Source organism: Pristiophorus japonicus, chromosome 23, assembly GCF_044704955.1.
Source record: "Pristiophorus japonicus isolate sPriJap1 chromosome 23, sPriJap1.hap1, whole genome shotgun sequence".
NCBI classification, from domain to species: Eukaryota; Metazoa; Chordata; class Chondrichthyes; family Pristiophoridae; genus Pristiophorus; species Pristiophorus japonicus.
Window position 1 is genome coordinate 57,403,494 of NC_091999.1, and position 27,143 is coordinate 57,430,636.

Sequence of the window (27,143 nt, forward strand, 5' to 3'; positions counted from 1 at the left end):
GTTAACGGACAGAAAACAGAGAGTAGGAATAAACGGGTGATTTTCAGGTTGGCAGGCTGGAACTGGTGGGGTGCTGCAATGATCAGTGCTTGGGCCCCAGCTATTCACAATCTATATCAATAATTTGAATGAGGAGACACCATGTAATAGATTGAAGTTTGCTGAGAATACAAAGCTAGTTGGGAATGTCAGTTGTGAGTAGGATGAAAAGAGATTTCAAAGTGATATATACAGGCTCAGTTAGTGGGCAAGAACATGCGAAATGGAATATGATGTGAAGAAATGTTAAGTTAGACACTGATAGTAAAAATAGAAAGGCAGAGTATTGTTTTTAAATGGAGAGAGATTGGGAAACATTGTGTTCAGAGGGACCTGGGTGTTCTTGTACACAAATCGCCAAAAGTTAATATGCAGCTGCAGCAAGCAATTAAGAAAGCAAATGGTATATTGGTCTTTATTACAAAAAGATTTGAGTATTAACGTCTTACTGCAATTATACAAGGCCCTGGTGAGACCACACCAGGAGTAGTGTGTACTGTTTTGGTCTCCTTACCGAAGGAAAGATAAACTAGCTGTAGAGGGAATGCAATGAAGATTCACCAGACTGATTCCTGGGATGGGGGGATTGTCCTAAGAGATTGAGTAGACTCGGCCTATATTCTCCAGCGTTTAGAAGAATGAGAGGTGAGAGGCGACACCCACATTCCATGAACACATTTTTAAAAAGAGATGTGAGGTGTTTAAATTTGATGAAGGACGCCAGCCAAATTGTTAGAGACACTCCCTGTCCTTCAGGACATGTATTGACGGGAGAAGCTGATGGGTTTATCTGATCATCTTTGGGTTAACAGTTGTATTCATCGAGCTGAGCACCTCGGGCCAGCATCAAACACTCTCCAGTCGGGCACAGCATGGGTTAGATACAGAGTGAACCCATCGGTCGCTCCCCGGCATAGATACTGAGGGACAGGGAGTGGCCGGGACACTGACATTTCTCACTCAATAAGGTATAAATTGATCCTGTACCTCTCCCCATTAATCCTGCGCTCCACACAGTTCGAATGCTGCTCCTGTTTCCTTCCTGTAACAGCACTGCGACCAACCCAGCCCATAATGAGCAGGGCTCAGGGAGGGTGTTTGCTCGGCGCTGCAGTGATGTCATAAAGCAGGGCCATTCAGGCCAGCTGGTCGTCTCCTTGTACATTTAAAGGTGGAGAGCTGGGACATCCTATCTCCATACACATCCCCCTGTTCATACTGTGAATCCCCGGGAAAGGCCAAAGGCCCAGAGTGTGGAACACAACCAAGGGGGAAAGAGCAGGAGAGAAGGGGAGGTAAATCAAGGAGTGAGGACTGAGGGCCACCAAGCTTCAGTTTCAGAGCCTGGAGACTTCAGGAGGGATCAGTGAGTTCTGTAGTTTCAGGATCCAGGGAGAGAACAAGGAGCAGATGGGGAGACTGGTGTGGATTCCAGCACAGTGAGGATGTAGGGGGAGGGATATTTTGTCGGGCCGTGTATTAGGGATGTAGGAGGGACAAGAGTGGAAAGGCCAGAGAGCAATTACTGCAGCAGTGTCCATCAAAAGTGAGAGAGAGAAGGTGGGGGTCAGAGTGTGCTCTGGACAGGCCGGGAAACTGTTTGTTTGCTGTGAGCAGCTTTCCTTCTGTCACAAATAGCCTCCTGTAGCCCAGTGACACAAACAGCCCATTAAACGCCACCAATGTCCTTTGGTCGGGTGAGGTCTCCCTTTGTGAAACACGGCTGTTGTTAAAGCTTCTCATTCTGACTCGCTCACAGTGAGACAGTATCCACTGTCCCTTTTATTGCATGGGCTTCATCTTTGCCAGTATTGGTAACACGCCCGGGATCACTAAACACAAAACCCAGTCTGTTAATCACTTTATGCGACTGGACTTAGCGTGTGCCCCACAGCATCTCTCTCACCTTCAATGTGTGAATAGGGCATCACACCTGCAAAGCTCGTTTAAGTCTGTATCCACGGAGCAAATTTATTTGAGAAAAGCCTGTCGGCCGATGAGACACATTTCAGGTGCCAATGTGCTGCTGGTTTGCCCGGCATTTTGCCTGTCATGGAAAATAACTGAAAATTTCTCCCAGTGTAACCTTTGCTGTAATGAAATGTGTCTTTTAATAATCCACATGTCCTTGCTCATGTCTGCTGCAATTGTGCAGAAAGAGGATGTGTGAAGTGATGGTGTTTGTATGGAGATGTGAAACAAGGAAATGGAATCTGTGTGTGGCAGTGACACAGCCTTGTGGTCACAGGCAGAACATGCACCGATATCCTTGTGGTTATGGTTTGAGCATGGTCAGTTCATGAATGCTCAAGCTAAGAGGTGCCAGGGATCGGGAGCAGCGGCAGTAAATAAAATCTAAATGTAAATTCTGATGTAGTTTATCTTCATTTATTCCTATTTTAATAGCTTTTGCTGAATATGTCCCATGCTAAGTGCCAGGATATTGGATCAGGCCCACAATAGAAATGAGTTTGACACCTTGAGGTAGACAATGTCAACCGGATTCCCCCATCTACCAACCGAACAACTTCTTTACAAACTCAAGCTAGTTTGTAAGATGTGACCATGTTTACCGGAATCCATGTACAATATCTGTAATGGCCCCTTCCCTTTCCCCATGATGGAAAACAACAGCTCTCAGGATCCCTTCAAGCACCTTCCCGGTGATCGAAGTCACGTTGATGGGCCTTCAGTTCCTGAGCTCTGACTTGTGGCCAATTTCAAAAATGGGAACTACATGTGCTACCTTCCAATCTCAGGGAACAACCCATGACTCTACTTGAGCTGTTGGAGATATGGGCAAATGGCTGACAGAGCACCCGTCCCATCTCTTTGAACAGCCTTGGGTGGATATCATCCGCACCCTACACCGTCAAGATTAACCCGCACGGAGACTTTGCTGACAGTGAAGAGAGATGAGAAAGACCAAAGTGCCGTTTGCCCCTCTCAGTGTGACCCTGAAGGACTGTGTCCATGCTGAAGTTCTCCCCCATACGATATTCCCCCAGATTGGCCTCTCTGAGCTCCAGCCAGGTGATGCTAAACACACGGGTGGGAAAGACAAAAATCTACAGCAATGTGTTGAAAGCAACACGAATTTATTTGTCGATATCCCAAATATTAAACTCCAGTCCAGTTACAGGGGTTATTAAAATCAGCAGAAACAAACCCCAACTGTCAGAATGAACATGGTTCAGTCGGGATGTGATTAACAGCAGCAATAACAGCAGATACCAACCTCTGCAGTCACTTGTGAATTTGCTGGTGTCTCAGTAGGTGCAATGACTGAATGAATCCCTTCCCACACTCAGAGCAGGTGAATTGCCTCTCCCCAGTGTGTATTCGCTGGTGCCTCAACAGATGGGTGAACCGAGTGAATCCCTTCCCACACTCAGAGCAGCTGAACGACCTCTTCCCGGTGTGAACTCGCCGCGATGTTTCCAGCGGCGATGGGTAGTTGAAACGTTTCCCACAGTACCCACATTTAAACAATTTCTCCCCAGTGTGACTGCACTTGTGTATCTCCAGGTTGGATGATAGGCTGAAGCATTGCCCACACACAGAGCACGTGTACAGTTTCTCCCCGCTGTGAACAGTGCTTTTTGCATCCATGGTCAAAGGCTGATGATATTCTGTTCTCATGAATCGAGTGATTCCATCAGATCTGAATGTGATGGTTGGTTTGAGCCTCCAGTCGACAAATCCTCCTCTTTTACTACCCTGCAAAGTGAATTTCAGACAGGAAAAAGGGTGGGTGAGAGAGAATCCTCAAAAACACAAAGGCATGTTGAGAAATTGAGCTTAATGAACTTGGTCATTTGTGGGGCCAGCACTAGAAATAGTAACCATGAAAGCTGCCAGTTTGTGATAAAACCCAACTGGTTCATTAATGTCCTTCAGGGAAGGGAACCCACCTCCATTGACAGCACCACATGGGGAATTGTTGGTCCCACTGTGCCCAGAATTACTGGGGGTGAAACCCAGCAGCTTTTCCTCCATCTCCACTCCAGCTCAAATTGATGCAACAAACAGATCCACACAGGAGGCCAGGTATCCAAAGCATCTTTCTAACATTTGCAGCATAGTTGAGAGGCGATCTACACTTAATTGCCACAGATTTGGAGATTTGACAGTCTAGATTTTGCTTTATACTGGAATCCAGGTCAGTGATTGGAGCATGGGCAGGACCATCGGAATGGCCCAGGTACAGCAGGAGATGCGGGAAGCAGCAGAGGAGTGGTGAGTGATCAGGGCTGAGAGATTGGGGCCCACAAGAGGTGAGAGTTTAGGGTAGAGAGATTGTGGCCTACGAGAGGCACGAATTCGGGGCCCAGAAGAGGCAAGGACCCAGGGACAGCATGGGCCAGACCACACTCTGATCTATGGGCAGTAGGAGTATGTGCACCAGGTCTGTGCAGCAAAGCTTGGTCTCCAGTCGTCTTGTTTAACACTTGCCACTGGACCAAGACCTCGCTCTGTCCAGCCCTTGTGGTGGCTGGTGTACAACGGACACACACATTAAAAGAATCCACGCATAGGCATCTCCCACCCTTCAATATGTAGTTCGGGACCTGGAATATCAGGTCTCATAATGAAACATCTGTGAACTCATCCCATTTTGGTGTGGAAGTTGGTCATCCTCGATTCAAGAGACTGCCTAATACTATACTGCACAGGAGGACAGGGAGTGACTTCCGCATCCAGCACCCACCCTGATACAGAGCGGCTGGGAATTGCTGGGCCTGCTGTATAAATGCAACCAGTTGTTTTCATGGTTTGGGGGAGGCGTTGCCCCCGGTGTTTGCTGGTGCTGAGCCCAGCTCTCTGACTCGGGGCGGGGGAGAGGGCCGCACTCGGTGTTGCCCGGGGCCTGAGGGCCGCACTCGGTGTTGCCTGGGGCCTGAGAGCCACACTCGGTGTTGCCCGGGACCTGAGAGTCGCACTCGATGTTGACTGGGGCCTGAGAGCCACACTCGGTGTTGCCCTGCGCCGTGCTCACTCCGCTGTGTCCCTGGGAGCCTCTCCGCACAGGGTGGTGCTCTCTGGAACCAGCCCTTCCCAAGCGTTGCCTCCCTGCTGATGGAGATAGGTTGTATTCTCCCGGGCGGAGCACTCTGGGTACAATCATTCGCCATTGTCAGGGAGTGGTACAGCACAGAAGGCCATGCGACCCATCGTGTCTGTGCCAGTTCTTTGGTGGAGGTGTTCAATCAGTCTCACTGCTCTACTCTTCACTGATAGCTCGGTATATTTTTCCCAGCAAGTATTTATCCAATTACCTGTTAAAAGTTACTATTGAATCTGCTTCCACCACCCTTTCAGATAGTGCATTCTGGATCATAACAATTCGCTGGGTAACAAATGATCCCACATTTCACCTCTCGTTATTTTGTCAATCTTCGGAAGTCTGACTTATCTGGTTACCTTCCCTAATGCCGCTGGAAAGAATTTCCATATTTACTCTTTCTTCTAAATCATTCATAATTTTGTACATCTCTGTCAAAGCTCCTTTTACCCTTTCCTGCTCTCTGGCGAAAACTTCACCAGGCTCTCCACATCACGGAAGTCCCACATCCCTGGCACCGCTCCTTCTGCACCTTCTCTAAAAGCTTGGCATCATTCCCAAAGTTTGGAGCCCAAACTTGAATACAATTCTCCTGCTGAGGCCGAACCAGTTTTTTATAAAGGTTTGGCAAACTAAACATCAAATGCTGATATTTCTCTAATGGGGTTTAAAGGGCGACTTCCATCCAGTCAGTTGGATGTGTCAATGAGACTGCGATCTGAAATAAGCGCATTTGGAGTGGAGAGCCAGGGACATGCTGTGTGACTGGGTGCAACAGTCCTGCACTCCCCCCACATCACTTGTTTCCCATTTGTCATGAAAGGAACGTGTTATTTGCAACAATTCATTTGATTTGATTTCAAATAGTTTAGTATAGAAATTAAATTATGATTTTATGTTTTTTTTGCCCCAACTCAGGTTCAAGGCCTCAATTGTTCGCTTCGACTGTGTACATTCACAGGATTCCAAGTCTGCGACTGTACATTGTAATGCCAACCCTGGGACTGTACATTGGGATTCTAACCCTGGGAATGTTTGTGGGCATTCTAACCCTGGGGGAGAGTACATGGGGGTTCTAACCCTGGCACTGTACATGGGGATTCTAACCCTGGGACTGTACATGGGGATTCTAACCCTGGGACTAAACATGGGGATTCTAACCCTGGGACTGTACAGAGGGATTCTAACCCTGGGACTGTACATGGGGATTCTAACCCTGGGACTATACATGGGTATTCTAAACCTGGGAGACTATATGGGGATTCTAAACCTGGCACTGTACATGGGGATTCTAAAGCTGGCACTGTATATGGGGATTCTAAACCTGGCACTGTACATGGGGATTCTAAACCTCGCTCTGTACACGGGGATTCTAACCATGGAACTGTATATCGTGTCCAGGCGTTCGGGCCCCCTTTGGAGACGACCAGGCCTCTACTTCCCCGCAGTACTCCAGGTGTGGTCTAGCCAGGGCTTTGTGCAGCTGCAGAAGGCTGGCATTGCCCATGGAATAGTATCAAGGGAGGTAGCTTAGTCGTGACTTTCATTTTAAACTTTAAATCAACTTGGGAAACTTATAAATAACTTAGGAAAACTTTTTTAAAACTCCAGAAGAAAAATTTAAAACTTCTGAAAAAACTTTTAACCAACGTGGAAGAACTTTCAAGAATTCTTTTCTTTAAAATTTTTATTTAGTGAGGAATTGAATACTGTACCCCAATCAAACGAGAAAATAGTTCAGTGTGTTTTATTAGCATCATTTTCAGTCATTTGAAACCAGGTTACACACGATGATGCCTGGCAAGCAGGTGTGCCTCGGACCAGGTGACCTGGACATCCGCCTCCCGTCTCCTGCCTCCCCCCAGAGGCGGGATTTCATCCCTCCATTTATGTATTTATTTGTCTAAATCCCAAATATTAAACTCCAGTCCAGTTACAGGAGTTATCATCAGCAGAAACAAACCCCAATTGTCAGAATGAACATGGTTCAGTCAGGATGTGATTAACAGCAGATTCCAACCCCTGCAGTCAGTTGTGAACTCGCTGGTGTGCCAGCAGGGTGGATGACCGAGTGAATCCCTTCCCACACTCAGAGCAGATGAACGGCCTCTCCCCAGTGTGAACTCGCTGGTGTCTCAGCAGGCTGGATGACCGAAATAATCCCTTCCCACACTTAGAGCAGGTGAATTGCCTCTCCCTAGTGTGAACGCCCTGGTGTGTCAGCAGGTGGGATGGCTGAGTGAATCCCTTCCCACACACGGAGCAGGTGAACGGCCACTCCCACGTGTGAACTCGCTGGTGAACTACAAGGTGGGATGATTGAGTGAATCCCTTCCCACACTCAGAGCAGGTGAATGGCCTCTCCCCAGTGTGAACTCGCTGGTGTGCCAGCAGGTCAGATGAACAAAAGAATCCCTTCCCACACTCAGAGCAGGTGAACAGCCTCTCCACAGTGTGAATTTGCTGGTGTGACTGCAGGTGGGATGACTGAGTGAATCCCTTCCCACACGTAGAGCAGGTGAACGGTCTCTCCCTCGTATGAACTCGCTGGTGCGTCAGCATGTGGGATGACTGAGTGAATCTCTTCCCACACACGGAGCAGGTGAATGGCCTCTCCCCAGTGTGAATGCATCGATGAATTTCCAGTTCTGATGTTGACCTGAATCCCTTCCCACAGTCCCCACATTTCCACGTTTTCTCCATGGTGCGGGTATCCTTGTGACTCTCCATGATTGGATGATCAGTTGAAGCCTCGCCCACACACACAACACGTTTACAGATTCTCCGCGCTGTGAATGGTGCGATGTTTCTTCAGGCTGTGTAACTGATTAAAACTCTTTCCACAGGCAGTGCACTGGAACACTCACATGGATGTGTGTGTCTTGCTGCCTTTCCAGTCACATTGATATTTGCAATATTGTCCCACAGGCAGGACAGACAAATATTTCTTCTTCCGCTTTCAAAGACCGATGATATTCAGGTCCTGATGTATCGATTGACTCCGTCAGATCTTGACGCGATGTGTGGTTTCTGTTTCCTGTCTGAAAATCTCCCCTTCTAATACGCTGTAAAAGGAGATAACAAAACTCATCACTGTCAGTACAAGACACAAATTCAGGATAGACACATCTAGGGGCCAAATTTCGACAGGAGTTGTTCCTATTATTTTGGAGTATCCAATAAATCACAATTCTCCACGTTTAGTTTGTTCCACTTTCAGTCAGTTAGTTCAGTTTCTTTTTCCAGCCACTTACGCCCGTTTTGGCCAGTTAAGCAAGTTCAGACAGCGAAACGTTACTCCAAACTAACTTAGGCCTGAGTCAGTGCCCACTTTTGTACGCTCAGAACAACCTTGTGGACACTTTAGAAATCAGGCGCTGGTAGCAAGAGATGGCGGGCGGGGGAGGGGTTGTGGAGGGAATGGAGGTTCGAGGATTTTCCAAAGCATTAAACACTTAATTTAAAAAAATAAAGAACCATCATCAATAATAAATGATCAATAACTCAATCAATAAATAACATTTAAAAGAAATTAAAAATCAATCAATAAATTAAAAACTAAAAGTTCCTACCTCACCTACTGCAGCACCTCTCCGTTCCGGAGCACTGCGAGCCCTCCAGCAGCACACACAGCCCTGCCTGTCTCTTACATTTTCAAGGTTGAAGAGTTCGGGCGGGGCCCGCCACCGGGGAGTTGGTCGGGTGGGGCTCGCCGGAGAGATGGTCACGGAGCTAGTGTTTGGGCGGGCCGACAGGGAGGCCTCGAGGTAAGAGCAGTGGCAGTGATGAAACGCCCAAGGACAGGCAGCGGCGAGGTGAGGGACGGTGAGGCGAGGTGAGGGGCGGTGAGACGAGGCAGGCAGGCCACTCGGCCCGGGCTAGGGGCAGCGAACATTGCGCCGTTCCTTCGGCCAGGGATAGGGTCGCCCGGAGCCACGACACGCTGGAAGGGCCAGGAGCTACTGTGTACACACGCAGACCCCACTGCACACACGGGCAGCTGCCGACACTCTGTTTGGTGCATGGCTGTAGCTCCGCCCCCCGCTGCTTCTCTTGTGCTCAGTCCAAAGCAGGCCAGATCAGCGTGGAGAATCCCGGGGTAAGTACAAGGCTCACTTTTCCTTCTGGAAAGTCGGCGGACCTCTCGGAGGTGCACCGTTTTATGGGTCAGTCGAAACTTGGCCTCCTAGTTTCCATGGAACATTCTTTCCTCTCTTGTTCTTCTAAAGCTGTAAATCCCTGTCCCACACATTGTCCCTCCTGCTGTGCTGAAATCCAAATCAACACACAATTCTAAACTGTTTCTCCTCCACTCCCAGTTTTCACCACCAATTCTGACTGGGTTCAGAAATACACTCACTGGTACACTTCCTTCTCCTATAGGAGTGAACTCTGGCTGGGTTCACTTGTACACTCACTGGTTCCCCTCCCATGTGTGTCGTGATTCTGGTTATTCTCAGTACTACACTCGCTGGTTCCCCTCCCTCTGCTCCCCTAAAGGTACTGACTCTGGCTGGGTTCAATTCTACACTCACTGGTTCCCCTCGCCTGAAGGTGCTGACTCTGGCTGGGTTCAGTTCTACACTCACTGGTTCCCCTCCCCTGAAGGTACTGATTCTGGCTGGGTTCAGTTCTACACTCACTGGTTCCCCTCCCCTGAAGGTACTGACTCTGGCTTGGTTCAGTTCTAAACTCAGTGGTTCCCCTCCCCTGAAGGTACTGACTCTGGCTGGGTTCAGTTCTACACTCACTGGTTCCCCTACCCTGAAGGTACTGACTCTGGCTGGGTTCAGTTCTACACTCACTGGTTCCCCTCCCTCTCCTCCCCTGAAGGTACTGACTCTGGCTGGGTTCAGTTCTACACTCACTGGTTCCCCTTCCTCTCCTCCCATGAAGGTGCTGACTCTGGCTGGGTTCAGTTCTACATTCACCAGTTTCTCTACAATATGTGTCGCATGTGGCCATCTCCATGTGTGAACCTCGACAGTGAGTATCGACAGGCTATTCCACTGTCCTCACCTGAGGCCTCACACGTGCATTTTCCAGCAGGGCTACCGGAACCTTCTCACAATGGCTCAGTTTCTAAACAATAAGATGATAAGTGGTTATGGGGAGCGGGCAGTGAACAGAAGAACATAAGAAATAGGAGCAGGAGTAGGCTATAGGGCCCCTCGAGCCTGCTCCGCCATTCAATAAGATCATGACTGATCCGATCATGGACTCAGCTCCACTTACCGGCCTGCTCCCCATAACCTCTTATCGTTTAAGAAACTGTCTATTTCTGTCTTAAATTTATTCAATGTCCCAGCTTCCACAGCTCTCTGAGGCAGCAAATTCCACAGATTTACAACCGTCTGAGAGAAGAAATTTCTCCTCATCTCTGTTTTAAATGGGCGGCCCCATATTCTAAGATCACGCCCTCTAGTTCTAGTCTCACCTATCAGTAGAAACATCCCCTCTGCATCCACCTTGTCAAAACCCCTCATAATCTTATACATTTCGATAAGATCACCTCTCATTCTTCTGAATTCCAATGAGTAGACGCCCAACCTACTCAACCTTTCCTCATAAGTCAACCCCCTCATCCCCGGAATCAACGTAGTGAACCTTCTCTGAACTGCCTCCAAAGCAAGTATATCCTTTCGTAAATATGGAAACCCAAACTGCACGCAGTAGTCCAGCTGTGGCCTCACCAATACCTTATTTAGCTGTAGCAAGACTTCCCTGCTTTTATACTCCATCCCCTTTGCAATAAAAGCCAACATACCATTGGCGTTACTGATCAGTTGCTGTACCTGCATACTATCCTTTTGTGATTCATGCACAAGTACCCCCAGGTCCCGCTGTACTGCAGCACTTCGCAATCTTTCTCCATTTAAATAATAACTTGTTCTTTGATTTTTTTTCTGCCAAAGTACATGACCTCACACTTTCCAACGTTATACTCCATCTGCCAAATTTTCCCCCACTCACTTAGCCTGTTTATGTCCTTTTGCAGATTTGTTGTGTGCTCACACATTGCTTTTCCTCCCATCTTTGTATCGTCAGCAAACCTGGCTATGTTACACTCAGACCCTTCTTCCAGGTCGTTAATATAGATTGTAAATAGTTGGGGTCCCAGCACTGATCCCTGCAGCACCCCACGAGTTACTAGTTGCCAACCCGAGAATGAACCATTTAACCTGACTCTCTGTTTTCTGTCAGTTAGCCAATCCTCAATCCATGCTAATATATTGCCCTCAACCTCCTCAACATTTCCTCATTAGTCCACCCCCTCATCTCCAGAATCAACCTCATAAACCTTCTCTGAACTGCCTCCCCTCTCCACCACTGAAGATGCTGAATCTATCTGGTTTCAGTTCTGCACTCACTGGTTCCCCTGCCTTGAAGGTGCTAACTCTGGCTGGGATCCATTTTGCACTCACTGGTTCCCCTGCCTCCCATCTGCCACTCCCCTTTGAGTGCTGACTCTGGCTGGGTTCAGATATAGACTTCTGGTTCCCCTCTCATTCCCTGAAGGTGTAAACTCTGGCTGCGATCAGTTGGACAATCACTCATTTGCCTCCCCACATCTCTCTCCTCCCCTGATGGTACTGAATCTGGCTGGGTTCAATTCCACAATCACTGGTTCCTCTCCACTGAAGGTACTGACTCTGGCTAGGTTCAGTTGTACACTCACTGGTTCCACTCCCCTGAAGGTGCTGACTCTGGCTGGGTTCAGTTCTACACTCACTGGTTCCCCTCCCGTGAAGGTGCTGACTCTGACTGGGTTTAGTTCTACACTCACTGGTTCCCCTCTCCTCCCCTGAATATGCTGACTCTGTCTGGTTTCAATTCTGCACTCACTGGTTAACATACGATATCGGAGCAGCAGTAGGCCATGCGGCCCCTCGAACCTGCTCCGCCATTTAATACGATCATGGCTGATCCGATCATGGACTCAGGTCCCCTTTCCTGCCCGCTCCCCATAACCCCTTATTGTTTAAGAAAGTGTCTATTTCTGTCTGAAATTTATACAATGTCCCAGCTTCCACAGCTCTCTGAGGCAGTGAATTCCACACATCCACAACCGTCAGCAGAAATTTCTCCTCATCTCAGTTTTAAATGGAGGCCCTTTATTCGAAGATTATGCCCTCTAGTTCTAGTCTCCTCCATCAGTGAAACATACTCTCTGCATCCACATTATCACGCCCCCTCAATCTTATATGTTTCGATAAGATCACTTTTCTATCTTCTGAATTACAATGAGTAGAGGTCCAACATATTCAACCTTTCCTCATAAGTCAACCCCCTCATCTCCGGAATCAACTTTGTGAACCTTCTCTGAACTGCCTCCAAAGCAAGTATATCCTTTCGTAAATATGGATACCAAAACTGCACGCAATATTCCAAGTGTGGCCTCATCAATAACCTGTACTACTGTAGCAAGACTTCCCAGGTTTTATACTCCATCCCCTTTGTAATAAAGGCCAAGATTCCATTGGCCTTCCTGATCACTTGCTGTACCTGCATACTGATCTTTTGTGTTTCATGTACAAGTACCCCCAGGTCCCGCTGTACAGTAGCACTTGGTAATCTTTCTCCATTTTAAATAATAATTTGCTCTGTGATTTTTTTTTCTGCCAAAGTGCATGACCTCACACTTTCCAACATTATACTCCATCTGCCAAGTTTTTGCCAACTCACTCAGCCTGTCAATGTCGTTTAGCAGATTTTGTGTGTCCTCCTCACACATTGCTTTTCATCCCATCTTTGTATCATCAGCAAACTTGGCTACACTACACTCGGTCCCTTCTTCCAAGTCGTTAATATAGATTGTAAATAGTTGGGGTCCCAGCACTGATCCCTGTGGCAACCCACTAGTTACTGATTGCCAAACTGAGAATGAACCATTTATCCCGACTCAATATTTCCTTAAAAGTCAACCCTCTCATCTCCGGAATCAACCTCCTCTCAACTGCCTCTACTTGCCTCCCCTGAAGATGCTGAATGTATCTGGTTTCAGTTCTGCACTCACTGGTTCCCCTCCCTCCCCTGAAGGTTGGCATGCAGGTGCAGCAGGCGGTTAAGAAAGCAAATGGCATGTTGGCCTTCATAGCAAGGGGATTTGAGTACAGGGGCAGGGAGGTGTTGCTACAGTTGTACAGGGCATTGGTGAGGCCATACCTGGAGTATTGTGTACAGTTTTGGTCTCCTAACCTGAGGAAGGACATTCTTGCTATTGAGGGAGTGCAGCGAAGGTTCACCAGACTGATTCCCGGGATGGCGGGACTGACCTATCAAGAAAGACTGGATCAACTGGGCTTGTATTCACTGGAGTTCAGAAGAATGAGAGGGGACCTCATAGAAACATATAAAATTCTGACGGGGTTAGACACGTTAGATGCAGGAAGAATGTTCCCAATGTTGGGGAAGTCCAGAACCAGGGGTCACAGTCTAAGGATAAGGGGTAAGCCATTTAGGACCGAGATGCGGAGGAACTTCTTCACCCAGAGAGTGGTGAACCTGTGGAATTCTCTACCACAGAAAGTTGTTGAGGCCAATTCACTAAATATATTCAAAAAGGAGTTAGATGAGGTCCTTACTGCTAGGGGGATCAAGGGGTATGGCGAGAAAGCAGGAATGGGGTACTGAAGTTGAATGTTCAGCCATGAACTCATTGAATGGCGGTGCAGGCTAGAAGGGCCGAATGGCCTACTCCTGCACCTATTTTCTATGTTGCTATGTTTCTATGTACTGACTCTGGCTGGGGTCAGTTCTATACTCACTGTTTCCCCTCCCCTGAAGGTGCTGACTCTGGCTGGGTTCAGTTCTACACTCACTGGTTCCCTTCTCATCCCTCGAAGATGCTGACACTGGCTGGGTTCAGTTCTACACTCACCGGTTTCCCTCCCTCTCCTGAAGGAGCTGACTCTGGCTGGGTCCAGTTCTACACTCACCGGTTCCCCTCCCGTGAAGTTGCTGACTCTGGCTGGGTTCAGTTCTACACTCACCGGTTCCCCTCCCATGAAGGTACTGACTCTGGCTGGGTTCAGTTCTACACTCACTGGTTCCCCTCCCCTGAAGGTACTGACTCTGGCTGGGTTCAGTTCTACATTGACTGGTTCCCCTCCCCTGAAGGTACTGACTCTGGCTGGGTTCAGTTCTACACTCACTGGTTCCCCTCCGTCCCCTGAAGGTACTGACTCTGCCTGGGTTCAGTTGTATACTCAGTGGTTCCCCTCCCTCCCATCTGCGCCGTCCCTTAAGGCGCTAACTCTGGCTGTGTTCAATTCCACACTCACTGTTTCCCCTCCCTCCCCTCTCCAGCAGGCAGAGTTTAGGGAATTAGGAGAGAGATTAAAAAGCAGGACCTCAAAACTAGTAATCTCCAGATTCCTCCCGATGTCACGATTTAGTGACTACAGAAACAGGAGGATAGAGCAGATGAATACCTGGCTGGAGAGATGGTGATGGCGGAGGGCGTTAGTTTCCTGAGGCACTGGGACCTCTTCTATGGGAGGTGGGACCTGTACAAACCAGACGGGTTACACCTCAACAGAGCCGGGACCAATATCCTCGCGGGGGGGGGGGGGGGGGTTGCTAGTGCTGTTGGGGATAGTTTAAACTAGCTTGGCAGGGGGATGGGAACCTGAAAATAGAGTAGTAGGGAAGGGAGTAAAGCTAGAATTAGAAAGCAAAAAGAAAGAAAGTGAGTTTGAAGCAGAGAGGAAACAAGCATAAAAAAGTGTAAAAAAACAAACTTAAAGGCACTTTGTCTAAATGCACGTAGCATTTGAAACAAAATAGATGAGTTGACGGCACAAATAGATACAAATAGATATGATCTGATAGCCATTACAGAGACGTGGTTGCAAGGTGACCAGGTCTGGGAATGAAATATTAAGCGGTACTGGACAATCCGGAAGGACAGACAGAAAGGAAAAGGAGGTGGAGTAGCTCTATTGATAAAGGATGGAATCACTGCAATAGTAAGAAACGATATTGGCTCAAATGATCAGGATGTTGAAACGGTTTGGGTGGAGATAAGGAACAATAATTGGAAAAAGTCACTGGTGGGTGTAGTCTATAGGCCCCCTAACAATAGCTACTCTGTGGTCAGCGCATAAACCAGGAAATAGTGGGGGCTTGTAAAAAGGGAACAGCAATAATCATGGGTGATTTTAACCTCCATATTGATTGGACAAATCAAATTGGTCAGGGTCGCCTTGAGCAGGAGTTCATAGAGTGCATAAGGGACGGGTTCCTTCAGCAGTATGTAACGGAACCAACCAGGAGGCAGGCTATCTTAGATCTGGTCCTGTGCAATGAGACAGGATTAATAAACAATCTCAGAGTAAAGGATCCGTTGGAATGAGTGATCATAGCATGACCTGAATTTGAAATTCAGATGGTGGGTGATAAAGTTGGATCTCTAACCAGCGTACTAATCTTAAATAAACGAGACTGTTGCAGGAATTAGGCACCTGCTGAATATATAAAACACTAGGCATTAGGCACATGTTGAATATATCTAAATTCATATAAGTTTAAAGCGGCCACATATAAAATGGCTGCCCAAGCATGATGAGAACACCGTTAGTCAAGTAATGAACTGGGACTGACCGAGCAATGACTGAGCAATGACCTTGTGAGTCCCACTACCAGCAATGCCTGGGATACCAGATAAGCATAATGAACCAGTGATTTCCCGAGGAAGAGAGAGATAAGGAGAGAACCTGTCTCACGTAACAAGGTCATTAATCAGCCCGAGCTGACAAAAACCGAACACTAATCAGCCCGAGCTGACAAAAACTGAACATGCAGTTCCTGAGGTATCAGGGGAATTATATTAGGTTAAAAGAACCTATATGTAATCTACAATCATTATGATTGGATTGTGTCCAGCCGTAATGGGCTGAGTAACTGTAGTAAACTGTTGTGAAACGTATAAAAATCCATGAAACCCTTTGTTCTGTGGAGAGAAGCCTGGATCCAGTCCTGATACTTCCTCCCCGCTGAGCGTTAATAAAGGCCGCATTGGCGTTGGAACCGACTCTGAGTGTTGAGTGATTCTTCTGAGAAAACATTCATGCTAACATTGGCGTCACGAACAGGATTTCGGAGTCGCTGGACGCCCTTGGAAAAACCCGGGTGAGTATAAAAAAAGATTTTTAATTATAAAGGATGTGGAAAGTGGATGCTGGTTGATCGACAGGAGGAGACAGTCTTATATCTCAAACGCCTAGCCTGAGCCTGAATTAGGAGGACTTCTGTCCCACGTGATGGCCAGGAACCAAGTAGGCGCAGGGAACAAACTTAGACCGTGGGATCATGATACCGAGAGACATCTTCCGGACCCAGTAGTGTAATTTGAAATATACCCCGGGGTAAAACCAAGCGGTGTACAGCGGCTAACGGAATCCATCCCTGTGAACAGGGTCGGACCAACGGGCAGAGTGGTGGTAGGTAGTCGTTAAGGATACGTAGAGCGCTGCGGGAATTGCTTAAATGCCTTTTAAGAATTGTATAAGTTTGTGTAACAGCAGAACTTGTGACCTGACAGTAGCCAGGAGACGGTCTACTCCAAGTTGCGCTAGGAAGAAAGCGGACCTCTGAGAGTAGATTTCTAACGGTACTAGTCCTACCCAGGAATGGCCATGAAAGCAAGTAACCTCGAGTGGGGATCAGAAGGGTCATTACCCGCCCCTGGCGGAAAAGCAAAATAAACTAATCGAAAAAATGATTAGAACAGGATGGGATCCTCAGGAACTACCAGCAAAGCAAAGGGAATGGTGGGAGAAGGAAAAGAAAGACAAAGAGGATAAGGCCGTAATTTTGATACTGCGAGCACATGTAAAGTTAACAGAGAAAGTTAATCAGTATGTGCAAACAAAAAGAAAGCAAGTAACTGTTGAAAACGGACAGACAGTTTTGCCAGTCCTGACCATAAATAGCCCAAGGGCACCACCTAGTGAGGAAGATTGGGAATGCCTCGGGAATGAAACGGATAGTTGCGACTCGGTTAAAGGGGGCGTCTTACCACCACCATATGCCACAATAAACCCGGCCCAGATCACGCCGCTAAAGGTGGAATGCATACCTGAGATCCCAGCAGGAGCTAGACGTCATGGCAATCCCGCCATACCCGCACAAACACGAATAACATACGCATCGTTGACCCCCGGGGACACGATGCAGTTGTTAGACAAACTGCCACCCCTAATACCCCGCCATAGCAATGCAACCTTCTGGCAGAAGCTCAAGGAAATGACAATTTGCCACCAGCTGCATAATCAAGATATCGCTGTTATAGTTAGGATTAAAATGCCAGAAAACTATTGGGACAGACTACATAATGATAGAGCTGGCCAAAACAATAGGAAAGAAGAGAGACTTTTGTGAACGTCTGTTTTAAATTTTTTATGTTTTCATGTTCCGAAAGCCTGGTTGGAAGAGGAATGCAAGTCTCTGTTTATTTCAGAAACAGATTGAAAGTCTTTTTTTTAAACCCTTTGTAGTGTTGTCCTGTATGTGGGAAGTTTTAAGACATTTTAAGTGAGATACGCAGGTGTGAATTTATTCGGATGTTAAGTTACGAAGCTAGGAAATGTGCAAAGGATAGGTTTGTTGAATAAAACATAATAAATACATGGTCCCGGTGGTTAAAAAAAAGAATTTACTTGTCGAAAGAAAACGTGCAATGATTGATTACATTGGATTGAAAGATATAAATTTATTCTCGGAATGAGATAAAGAATGCCTTTTAAGAAAGATTCTAGCTCAAAAAAAAAGGTTTTAAATAAAGATTGAAATTACAAAGTTTGAATTGGGATTTTGAGATATTCAGAGAAAGCACAGAAAATACTGAGGTGGATTAAAAAAAAAATTATTAAATTAAATCTGATCAGGTCAAACTCCTGGGCGAGTGGCGAGCTATCTGCGAAGGTGTAAAAGGGACTTTTGAAAAATAACGAAAAGCAGCGCTCAAACCCTCAAAGCTGGAATTCATTCCAGTTATGGAGAAAAGAAAAAGGTAAAGACGCCACTTTGAAAGTAAACAAATGATTTTAAATTAGCAACTTTATGGAGTTACGGGCCCTCCGTGTAAAATACAAAACCTAATTTGAAGAAAGAAAAAAAAAGATGTAATGGACTAAATAAGTGCTGAAAAAAAAATGTGTTTGTGATGGAAAAAAAACATAACTTACTAAATGCTAGTTGATGTTTGCTGTGAAAAAAAAATATTGGTTTAATTAGAAAAAGAAAAACATTTTTGGAAGAGGTAAAAAAACACTCAACATTGATAATGATTTTAAATTATGAGAAAGTTTCAATGCAGTTTGAAAAGATTTCCAAAATGGACAGTGTTTATCAAGAAAAGTCCCGAACAGTCGAAACAAGCAGGAGGGTTTTGAAGATAACGAGGAGAATGAGAGAAATTTTTTAAAAAATTGAATTTTAGTAATCAAAATTGCTATTGCATGTGTGGTGGTCTCGTTTTAAATCAATTTAAAAAAAATTATTTGGCAAGTACTTGAATTAGAAGTTAAGAAAACATTGGAGTTTACTCTAATGATTTATGCTGTTTAACCTACTCCTAATTTCTAAGCCAGTTTTGAAGGCACAAATACTTTTAATTTCAGATGATTACGTGAAGTCACGTAATGACATCAGGTCTTCTTATAAACCTGGAAAGGAGTTAACCCTTTTCATTGACAGCCGTTTAAGATACTGAACATTATTTGTTTGGATTTCTTAATAGATAAAAAAAGACTCACCTAACAGAGGAAACAAAAATAAAAACAGAACTAGCTTATGTAATAATACTTGCGTGATACAATAAAGAAATAGATACTCAAACAAAACAAATTGAAGAGTTAAAAGCTAAGATAAACAGTCTGGAAGAGATAACGGGACTAGACGGATAGTGCAGTGCGCAGCCATAGCACCATCACCTATGGCAATAGAGCCAATGTACCCCATGGTGGGTAGGTGTAGTCCACAAACCCAACCTAAGGGTAAAGCAGGCAACGATGTTCGGAGGAATAGCTTTGGCCTTGGTCATAATAGGAGTTTGGGTAATATTTAAGTGGGTAAAGAAACGGGGCGCACGCCCCACAGATTCAACTCGAAATGATTCGATTATAACCTTGTGCTTCTGATTTCGCAGGGTGACAGGGATACACGTAGAGCACAACCTAGCCCTTGGTGATGACCAGGCCGTCTGTTCAAAATTACAGATAATACCTACCAGAATGGGAATACGAACGGCACTCCTCGTAATATGGATAGCCCTGCGACAGGCACGTACCCTGGACGACACCGACGGATTGCAGCGCACTCAGGAAATAAACAACTACATGAACTATGCAGTCTTGTTTAATTTAACGGATCGAATGTGCATCCCAGCAGCCAAGGACTGGAGCAAGGACAGGACTTATTTTAATGCATGGTTACAAGTGAATCCTAATAAGAATCCTAATAAAAATAAGAGTATGTGTACAGTGCTCCACGGGTATAAGGAGCAGCTGCATTAAACGGAGGGATGTCAAAGGGCCTGATGAATGTACTTTCGGCATAATTTGCGCAACTCCGGGACAATCGCAGCAATCAGTCATCGCAAGAAGGGAACGGGGCTGTGTGGGTATTACGAGGAGATGGGGGCAGCTGCAATATCATTGTATGTATGTTTCTCACCCCCTCCAACACCGCGCCCCATAAGAACCACTATATTGCCCCAGGAACTGCCTTGTCCCATAACTACTAAGGGACCAGAGAATGGGATTGTAATGTACAACGAAGGGGAATTATTGTATGATAATGTTAAACATGAAATTGTGCCTGTCCTGATCAATATTTCAGGCATCCAGATGCCGGAATACTGTACAGAACAGTCAAGGAAGATGCACAATGTATTTAGTAAAGTTGTAATGCAGCAGGCTGCCGATGCAGTGCATGCCAGTAGATTCCGAGGACAGGGGTCAGCCCCCAGGATAAAGAGGAAAATAGTTAATGATATTGCCACCATTTCTAATACAGGGACCTCCGTATAAACTCGATAGATATACAAGGGTTAAATGAGGGGGTGGAACAGCTTAGAGGGGTGATGAAGGGGTTATTAGAGAGGGTGGAGCAAAACCAGGAAGACCAAGCCAACCTAGGAAAGGAGGCTGCCGAAATCCAGTTGGGTGGCATCTCAGTCTTGGAGGCTCACGCCAAAACTATCAACCACCTCATTGAAAGAGAAAAAGAAGATCCGTGAAAGCAAAGACAGGGGCAACTCTGTCACGATTATGGTCTGTGGATGGTGGGACAGATCCGCCACAATTTCGACCAGATCCAACGCGGGGAAGTACCCGATTGGATAGACAGTTCACATTTGGCTCAGTTGGCTAACCAGAGGGGGACACTGGATAATTGTACCCTGAAGGGTCTGACCCGAGTATACCAAGCAATTCCAGATTGCCAGATGGGTAGCACTACTGGGATAGGGATAGTCCTGATGATCCCTATAGCTACGCCGGACTCAGGGCCGTTCCCCCTATACCAACTAGAGAATATCGGAGTAATACGGGAAAATGTCTCCATGCGTTACTACCTGACCACCACCTCCGCCGTTCGTCGAGACAACATACTTACCGGGATTTCCCTAACAGATTGCAAGCAAAGGGGGAGATCACAGTATGCCCTCACCTGGTAGGCCGAGGTGAGCTAGACGAGTGCGGGTTTAACCGAACCGACGGGTGTGTACTAGAAATAGTGCCCGCACACAGGCACTTCACGAGGGCAGGCTACGGAGGGAAGGGAAGATACTGCATCTCTACCACAGAGCGTTCATACCAGTATAATGACCTGCAGTGCCCTATACCACGGCCAAACTTTTGCTTTACGCCACTATGACCTGTCACGATCAGGCAAGCGCATATCACCCAGGTTAGGCACCGGAAGTCCGAAGTTATTGTTGTAACCGATCAGCTCCATGATCATTTGTAGGATTATGACGAGCCAGATCAGGTCCCTTTCCCACATCGAACCGAAGTATTACGAGAATTGAGGCTCAGGGTGGGTCAATCCGCAAAGCTCTATCACCAACTGCAAACTAAAATCAAAGTACTGGAAGAAGATATCGATGTAGACTTACAAAGTCAGAGTTGGTGGAGAAAGGTCTGGGACTGGGGAATAAATGTGAACATCCATCCTTGGATTCGAATAATTTCACACATACTGGTAGGGATACAATTGATCTTAGCGATAACATGGGGCATAATTGCCTGCCAGGCATGCAGGCACCACGCACAACGAAGTGGGACCAATGACCGTTCCCCGGATACTAAACAAGCCTGTCTAATAAGGGGGCTGGAGGATTTGGCCTTTGTCAAATTGATTTAAGCAACTGGGACACCTGAAACCGCGTGACTGGCCAGCAGGTTGAGGCAGGGAGTACCGGGTCGTGCACAAAATCTAATAAAGGTAGGGAGGTCAGTTAAAAGGGGACTCGGACTAGTCCCTTTACCGAAAGGAGGGAATTGTTGCAGGAAAAAGGCACCTGCTGAATATATAAAACACTAGGCATTAGGCACCTGTTGAATATATCTAAACTCATATAAGTTTAAAGCGGCCACATATAAAATGGCTGCCCAAGCATGATGGGAACCCCGTTAGTCAAGTAATGAACTGGGACTGACCGAGCAATGACTGAGCAATGACCCTGTGAGGCCCACTACCAGGAATGCCTGGGATACCAGATAAGCATAATGAACCAGTGATTTCCCGACGAAGAGAGATAAGGAGAGAACCTGTCTCAAATAACAAGGTCATTAATCAGCCCGAGCTGACAAAAACCGTACACTAATCAGCCCGAGCTGACAAAAACCGAACATGCAGTTCCTGAGGTATCAGGGTACTGGGTTAAAATAACCTATATGTAATCTAAAATCATTATGATTGGATTGTGTCCAGCCGTAATGGGCTGAGTAACTGTAGTAAACTGTGGTGAAACAGATAAAAATCCATGAAACCCTTTGTTCTGTGGAGAGAAGCCTGGATCCAGTCCTGAGACTTCCTTCCCGCTGAGCCTCAATAAAGACCGCATTGGTGTTGGAACTGACTCTGAGTGTTGAGTGATTCTTCTGAGAAAACATGCACGTTAACAGAGACTATGCAGGTATGAGGGCAGAGTTGGGTAAAGTGGACTGGGAAAATAGATTAAAGTGCAGGACGGTTGATGAACAGTTGTGTAAATTTAAGGAAATATTGCACAACTCTCAAGAAAAATATATTCCAGTGAGGAGGAAAGGATGTAAAAGAAAAGATAGCCATCTGTGACTAACTCAAGAAATAAAGGACGGAATCCAATTAAAAACAAGGGAATATAAAGTGGCCAAAACTAGTGGGAGGACAGAAGACTGGGAAGCTTTTAAAAGCCAGCAAAGAATGACTAAAATAAATTATTAAGAAAGGGAAGATAGACTATGAAAGTAAACTAGCACAAAATATAAAAACAGATAGCAAGAGTTTCAATAGATATATAAAAAGGAAAAGAGTGGCTAAAGTAAATGTTGGTCCCTTAGAGGACTAGATCAGGGAATTAGTAATGGGGAACATGGAGATGGCAGAAACTCTGAACAAATATTTTCTATCAGTCTTTACGGCCGAGGAGACTAACAATATCCCAACAGTGGACAGTCAAGGGGCTACAAGGGGGGAGGAACTTAACACAATCACTAAGAAGGTGGTACTCAGTAAGATAATGGGACTAAAGGCGGATAAATGCTCTGGAGCTGATGGCTTGCATCCTTGGGTCTTAAGAGAAGTCGCAGCAGGGACAGTGGATGCATTGGTTGTAATTTACCAAAATTCCCTGGATTCTGGGGAGGTCCCAGCGATTGGAAAACTGCAAATGTAACGACCTTATTTAAAAAAGGAGGCAGAACAAAATCAGGAAACTATAGACCAGTTAGCCTAACTTCTGTGGTTGGGAAAATGTTGGAGTCCATTATTAAAGACGCAGCAGCAGGATATTTGGAAAAGCAAAATTCAGTCAGGCAGAGTCAGCATGGATTTATGAAGGGGAACGCATGTTTGACAAATTTGCTGGAATTCTTTGAGGATGTAACAAACAGGGTGGATAAAGGGGAACCAGTGAGTGTGGTGTATTTGGACTTCCAGAAGGAATTTGACATGGTGCCACGTAAAAGGTTACTGCACAAGATAAAAGTTCACAGTGTTGGGGGTAATATATCAGCAAGGATAGATGATTGGCTAACTAACAGAAAACAGAGAGTTGGATAAATGGTTCATTCTCTGGTTGGCAACCAGTAACTGGTGGGGTGCTGCAGGGATCAGTGCTGGGACCCCAACTATTCACATTCTATATTAAAGAACTTGGAAGAAGGGACTGAGTGTAACGTTGCCGAGTTTGCTGATGATACAAAGGATGGGAAGAAAAGCAATGTGTGAGTACACATAAAATATGCAAAAGGACATAGACAGGCTAAGTGAATGGGAAAAAATTTGGCAGATGGAGTATAATATTAGAAAGTGTGAGGTCATGCACTTTGGCAGAAAAAAAATCAAAGAGCAAGTTATTATTTAAATGGAGAAAGATTGCAAAGTGCTGCAGTACAGCGGGACCTGGGGGTACTTGTGCATGAAACACAAAAGAATAGTATGCAGGTACAGCAAGTGATCAGGAAAGCGAATAGAATCTTGGCCTTCCTGATCCATGTTTATGAAAGGATATACTTGCTTTGGAGGCAGTTCAGAGAAGGTTTCGGGGATGAGGGGGATGACTTATGAGGAAAGGTTGAGTAGTTTGGGCCTCTACCCATTGGAATTCAGAATAATGAGAGGTGATCTTATCGAAACGTATAAGATTATGAGGGGGTGGTACAAGGTGGATGCAGAGAGGATGTTTCCACTGATGGGGGAGACTCGAACTAGAGGGCATAATGTTAGAATAAGGGACCACCCATTTAAAACTGAGATGAGGAGGAATGTCTTCTCTCAAAGGGTTATAAATCTGTGGAATTTGCTGCCTCAGAGAGCTGTGGAAGTTGGATCATAGAAACATAGAAAATAGTTGCAGGAGTAGGCCATTCGGTGATTTTGTGACTGGAAGGCTGTTTCCAGTGGGGTTCTGCAGGGCTCAGTGCTGGGTCCCTTGTTTTTTGTGGTATATATCAATGACTTGGACTTGAATGTTGGGGGTATGATTAAGAAGTTTGAAGGTGACACTAAAATAGGCTGTGTGGTTGAGAATTAAGAAGAAAGCTGCGGACTGTAGGAAGATATCAATGTACTTGTCAGGTGGGCAGTAAAGTGGCAAATGGAATTTAATCCAGATAAGTGTGAGGTAATGCATTTGGGGAGTTCTAACAAGGCAAGGGATTTCACATTAAATGCTACAACACTGAAAATTGTAGAGGAACAAAGGAGTGTAGGTCCACAGATCGCCGAAAGTGGCAGGCCAGGTAGTTAAGATGGTTAAGAAGGCATATGGAATACTCGCCTTTATTAGTCGAGGCATGGAATACAAGAGCTAGGAGGTTATGCTTGAACTGGTTAGGCCGCAGTTGGAATACTGTGTGCAGTTCTGGTCATCACATTGCAGGAAAGATATGATTGTACTGGAAAGGGTACAGAGGAGATTTACAAGAATGTTGCCTGGACTGGAGAATTTTGGCTATGAGGAAAGATTGGAGATGCATAGTCCATTTTCTTTGGATCAGAGGACACTGAGGGGAGACCTGATGAAAGTGTATTAAATTATGAGGGGCCTGGATAGAGTGGATAGGAAGGACCTGTTTCCCTTGGCAGAGTGATCAATAACAAGGAGGCACAGATTTAAAGTAATTGGTTCAGAGGAGATACGAAGGGAAATTTCTTCACCTAGAGGTTTGTGGGGGTCTCGAACTCACTGCCTGAAAGGATGGTAGAGGCAGAAACACTCAGCACGTTTGAAAAATACTTGGATGTGCACTTAAAGTGTCATCACCTACAGGGCTACGGACCGAGAGCTGGAGAGTGGGATTAGGCTGGATAGCTGTTTGTCGGCCGGCACGGACACGGTGGGCTGAAATGTTCTCCTGCCATGCTGTAAATTTCGATGATTTTATGATCTGGATGAAGGGACTGAGTGTAATTTATCCAAATTTGCTGATGATACAAAACTAGGTGGGACAGTAAGCTGTGAGAACACAAGAGTCTGCAAGATATATATATATATATAAATAGACTATGTGAGTGGGCAGTAAGGTGGCAGATGGAGTATAATTTCAGGAAATGTGAGGTTATTCACTTTGGTAGGAACAACAGAAGAACAGAGTAGCTTTTAAATGATGAGAAACTTTTAAACGTTGGTGTTTGGAGAGATTTGGGGTGTCCTTGTGCAAGACACACAGAAAGTGAGCATGCAGGTACGCAAGCAATAAGGAAGGCAAATGGTTTGTCCTTTATTGCAAGGGGTTGGACTATAAGAGTAAGGAGGTCTTGCTACAATTGTACAGGGCCTTGGTGAGACCACACCTGGAGTACTGGGCACAGTTGGGTCTCCTTATCTAAGGACGGAAACACTTGCCTTGGAGACGGTGCAACAAAGGTTCACAAGATTGATTCCTGGGCTGTCTTATGATGAGATAGTGTGTAGAATGGGCCTATACACTCTCGAGTTTAGAATAATGAGAGGTGATTTCATTGAAACATACAAGGTTCTGAAGGGGATTGACAGGTTAGATGCTAAGAGGTTGATTTGCCTGGCTGGGCTATGTAGAACTAGGGGGCACAGTCTTCGGATAAGTGGTAGGCCTTTTAAGACAGAGATGAGGAAGAATTTCTTCATTCAGAGGATTGTGAATCTTTGGCATTCTCTCCCCCAGAGGGCTGTGGATGCTCAGTCTATTCAAGGTTGAGATCGATAGATTTTTGTATATTAAGCGAATCAAGGGATATGGAGATCAGGCGGGAAAATGGAGTTGAGGGCGATGATCAGCCATGATCTTATTGAATGGCCGTGCAGGCTCGAGGGACCTTAAGGCCTCCTCCTGCCGCTATTTCTTATGTTGATATCCAGGGGGCTCTAGATTTATTCGTCCCAACCTTTTTCTTGAAGGTAACATACTTCCACTGAACCCTCATTATCTCCTCATTGAATGCCTCCCACTGAACTGAGACTGATTTAACTTCAACATAAGATTTCAGAGCAGAAGTATGCCATTCGGCCCCTCGAACTGCTCTGCCATTCAATGAGATCATGGCTGATCTTCTACCTCAACTTCACTTTCCTGCACTATTCCATATCCCTTGATTCCCTTAATTTACAAAAATCTATCAATCTCTTTCTTAAATATGCTCCAAGACAGAGCCTCCACAGCCCTCTGGGGTAGCGAATTACAAAGATTAATGAGTGAATAAGTTTCTGCTCATCTCAGTCCTACATGGCCAATCACTTATTTTGTGACCCCTGGTTCTAGACTCCTCAGCCAGAGGAAACATCCTCCCTGCATCTATCCTGTCACGCCTTGTAAGAATTTTGTCTGTTTCAATGAGATCATCTCTCATTCTTCTAAACTGTAGAGAATACATGCCTAGTCTACTCAATCTCTCCTCATAGGACAATCCTCCCATTCCAGGAATTCAGTTTGCTGAACCTTCGTTGCCATCCTCAATGGCAAGTACATCCGTCCTTAGGTAAGCAGCCAAAACTGTACACAATACTCCAGCTGCAGTCTCACCAGGGCCCTATATAATTGCAGTAAGACATCTTTACTCCAGTACTCAAATCCTCTTGGAATAAAGGCCAACATACCATTTGCTTTCTTCATTGCTTGCTGTACCTGCATATTAACTTTCAGTAATTCGTGAACAAGGACACCAAGGTCCCTCTGAACATCAACGTTTCCCAATCTCTCACCATTTCAAATGGCTGTTTCCAGTCCACTTTGGCTAAATCACATCATAGCTTTGTAAAATTGGCTTCTCCCCAATTGAGAACTTTTATTCCTGGTCTATCTTTGTCCTTTTCCATAACTACCCTAAATCTAACTGAATTATGATCACA

At 45.8% G+C, this 27,143-nt stretch overlaps 1 protein-coding gene across 1 annotated transcript in view; it reads right to left on the bottom strand.

Moving 5' to 3' along the window:
* Positions 1-1,966: 1,966 nt before the first annotated feature.
* Positions 1,967-27,143, bottom strand: part of LOC139235556 (zinc finger protein 235-like) — a 247,839-nt gene continuing 222,662 nt past the window's right edge. The window contains exons 4-6 of the mRNA XM_070866610.1: positions 7,196-7,752; positions 3,410-3,759; positions 1,967-1,991 (exon numbers count right to left, since the gene is read on the bottom strand). Of these exons, the coding sequence (XP_070722711.1) occupies positions 1,967-1,991; positions 3,410-3,759; positions 7,196-7,752 (932 nt within the window). The remainder of the gene's footprint in view (positions 1,992-3,409; positions 3,760-7,195; positions 7,753-27,143) is intronic.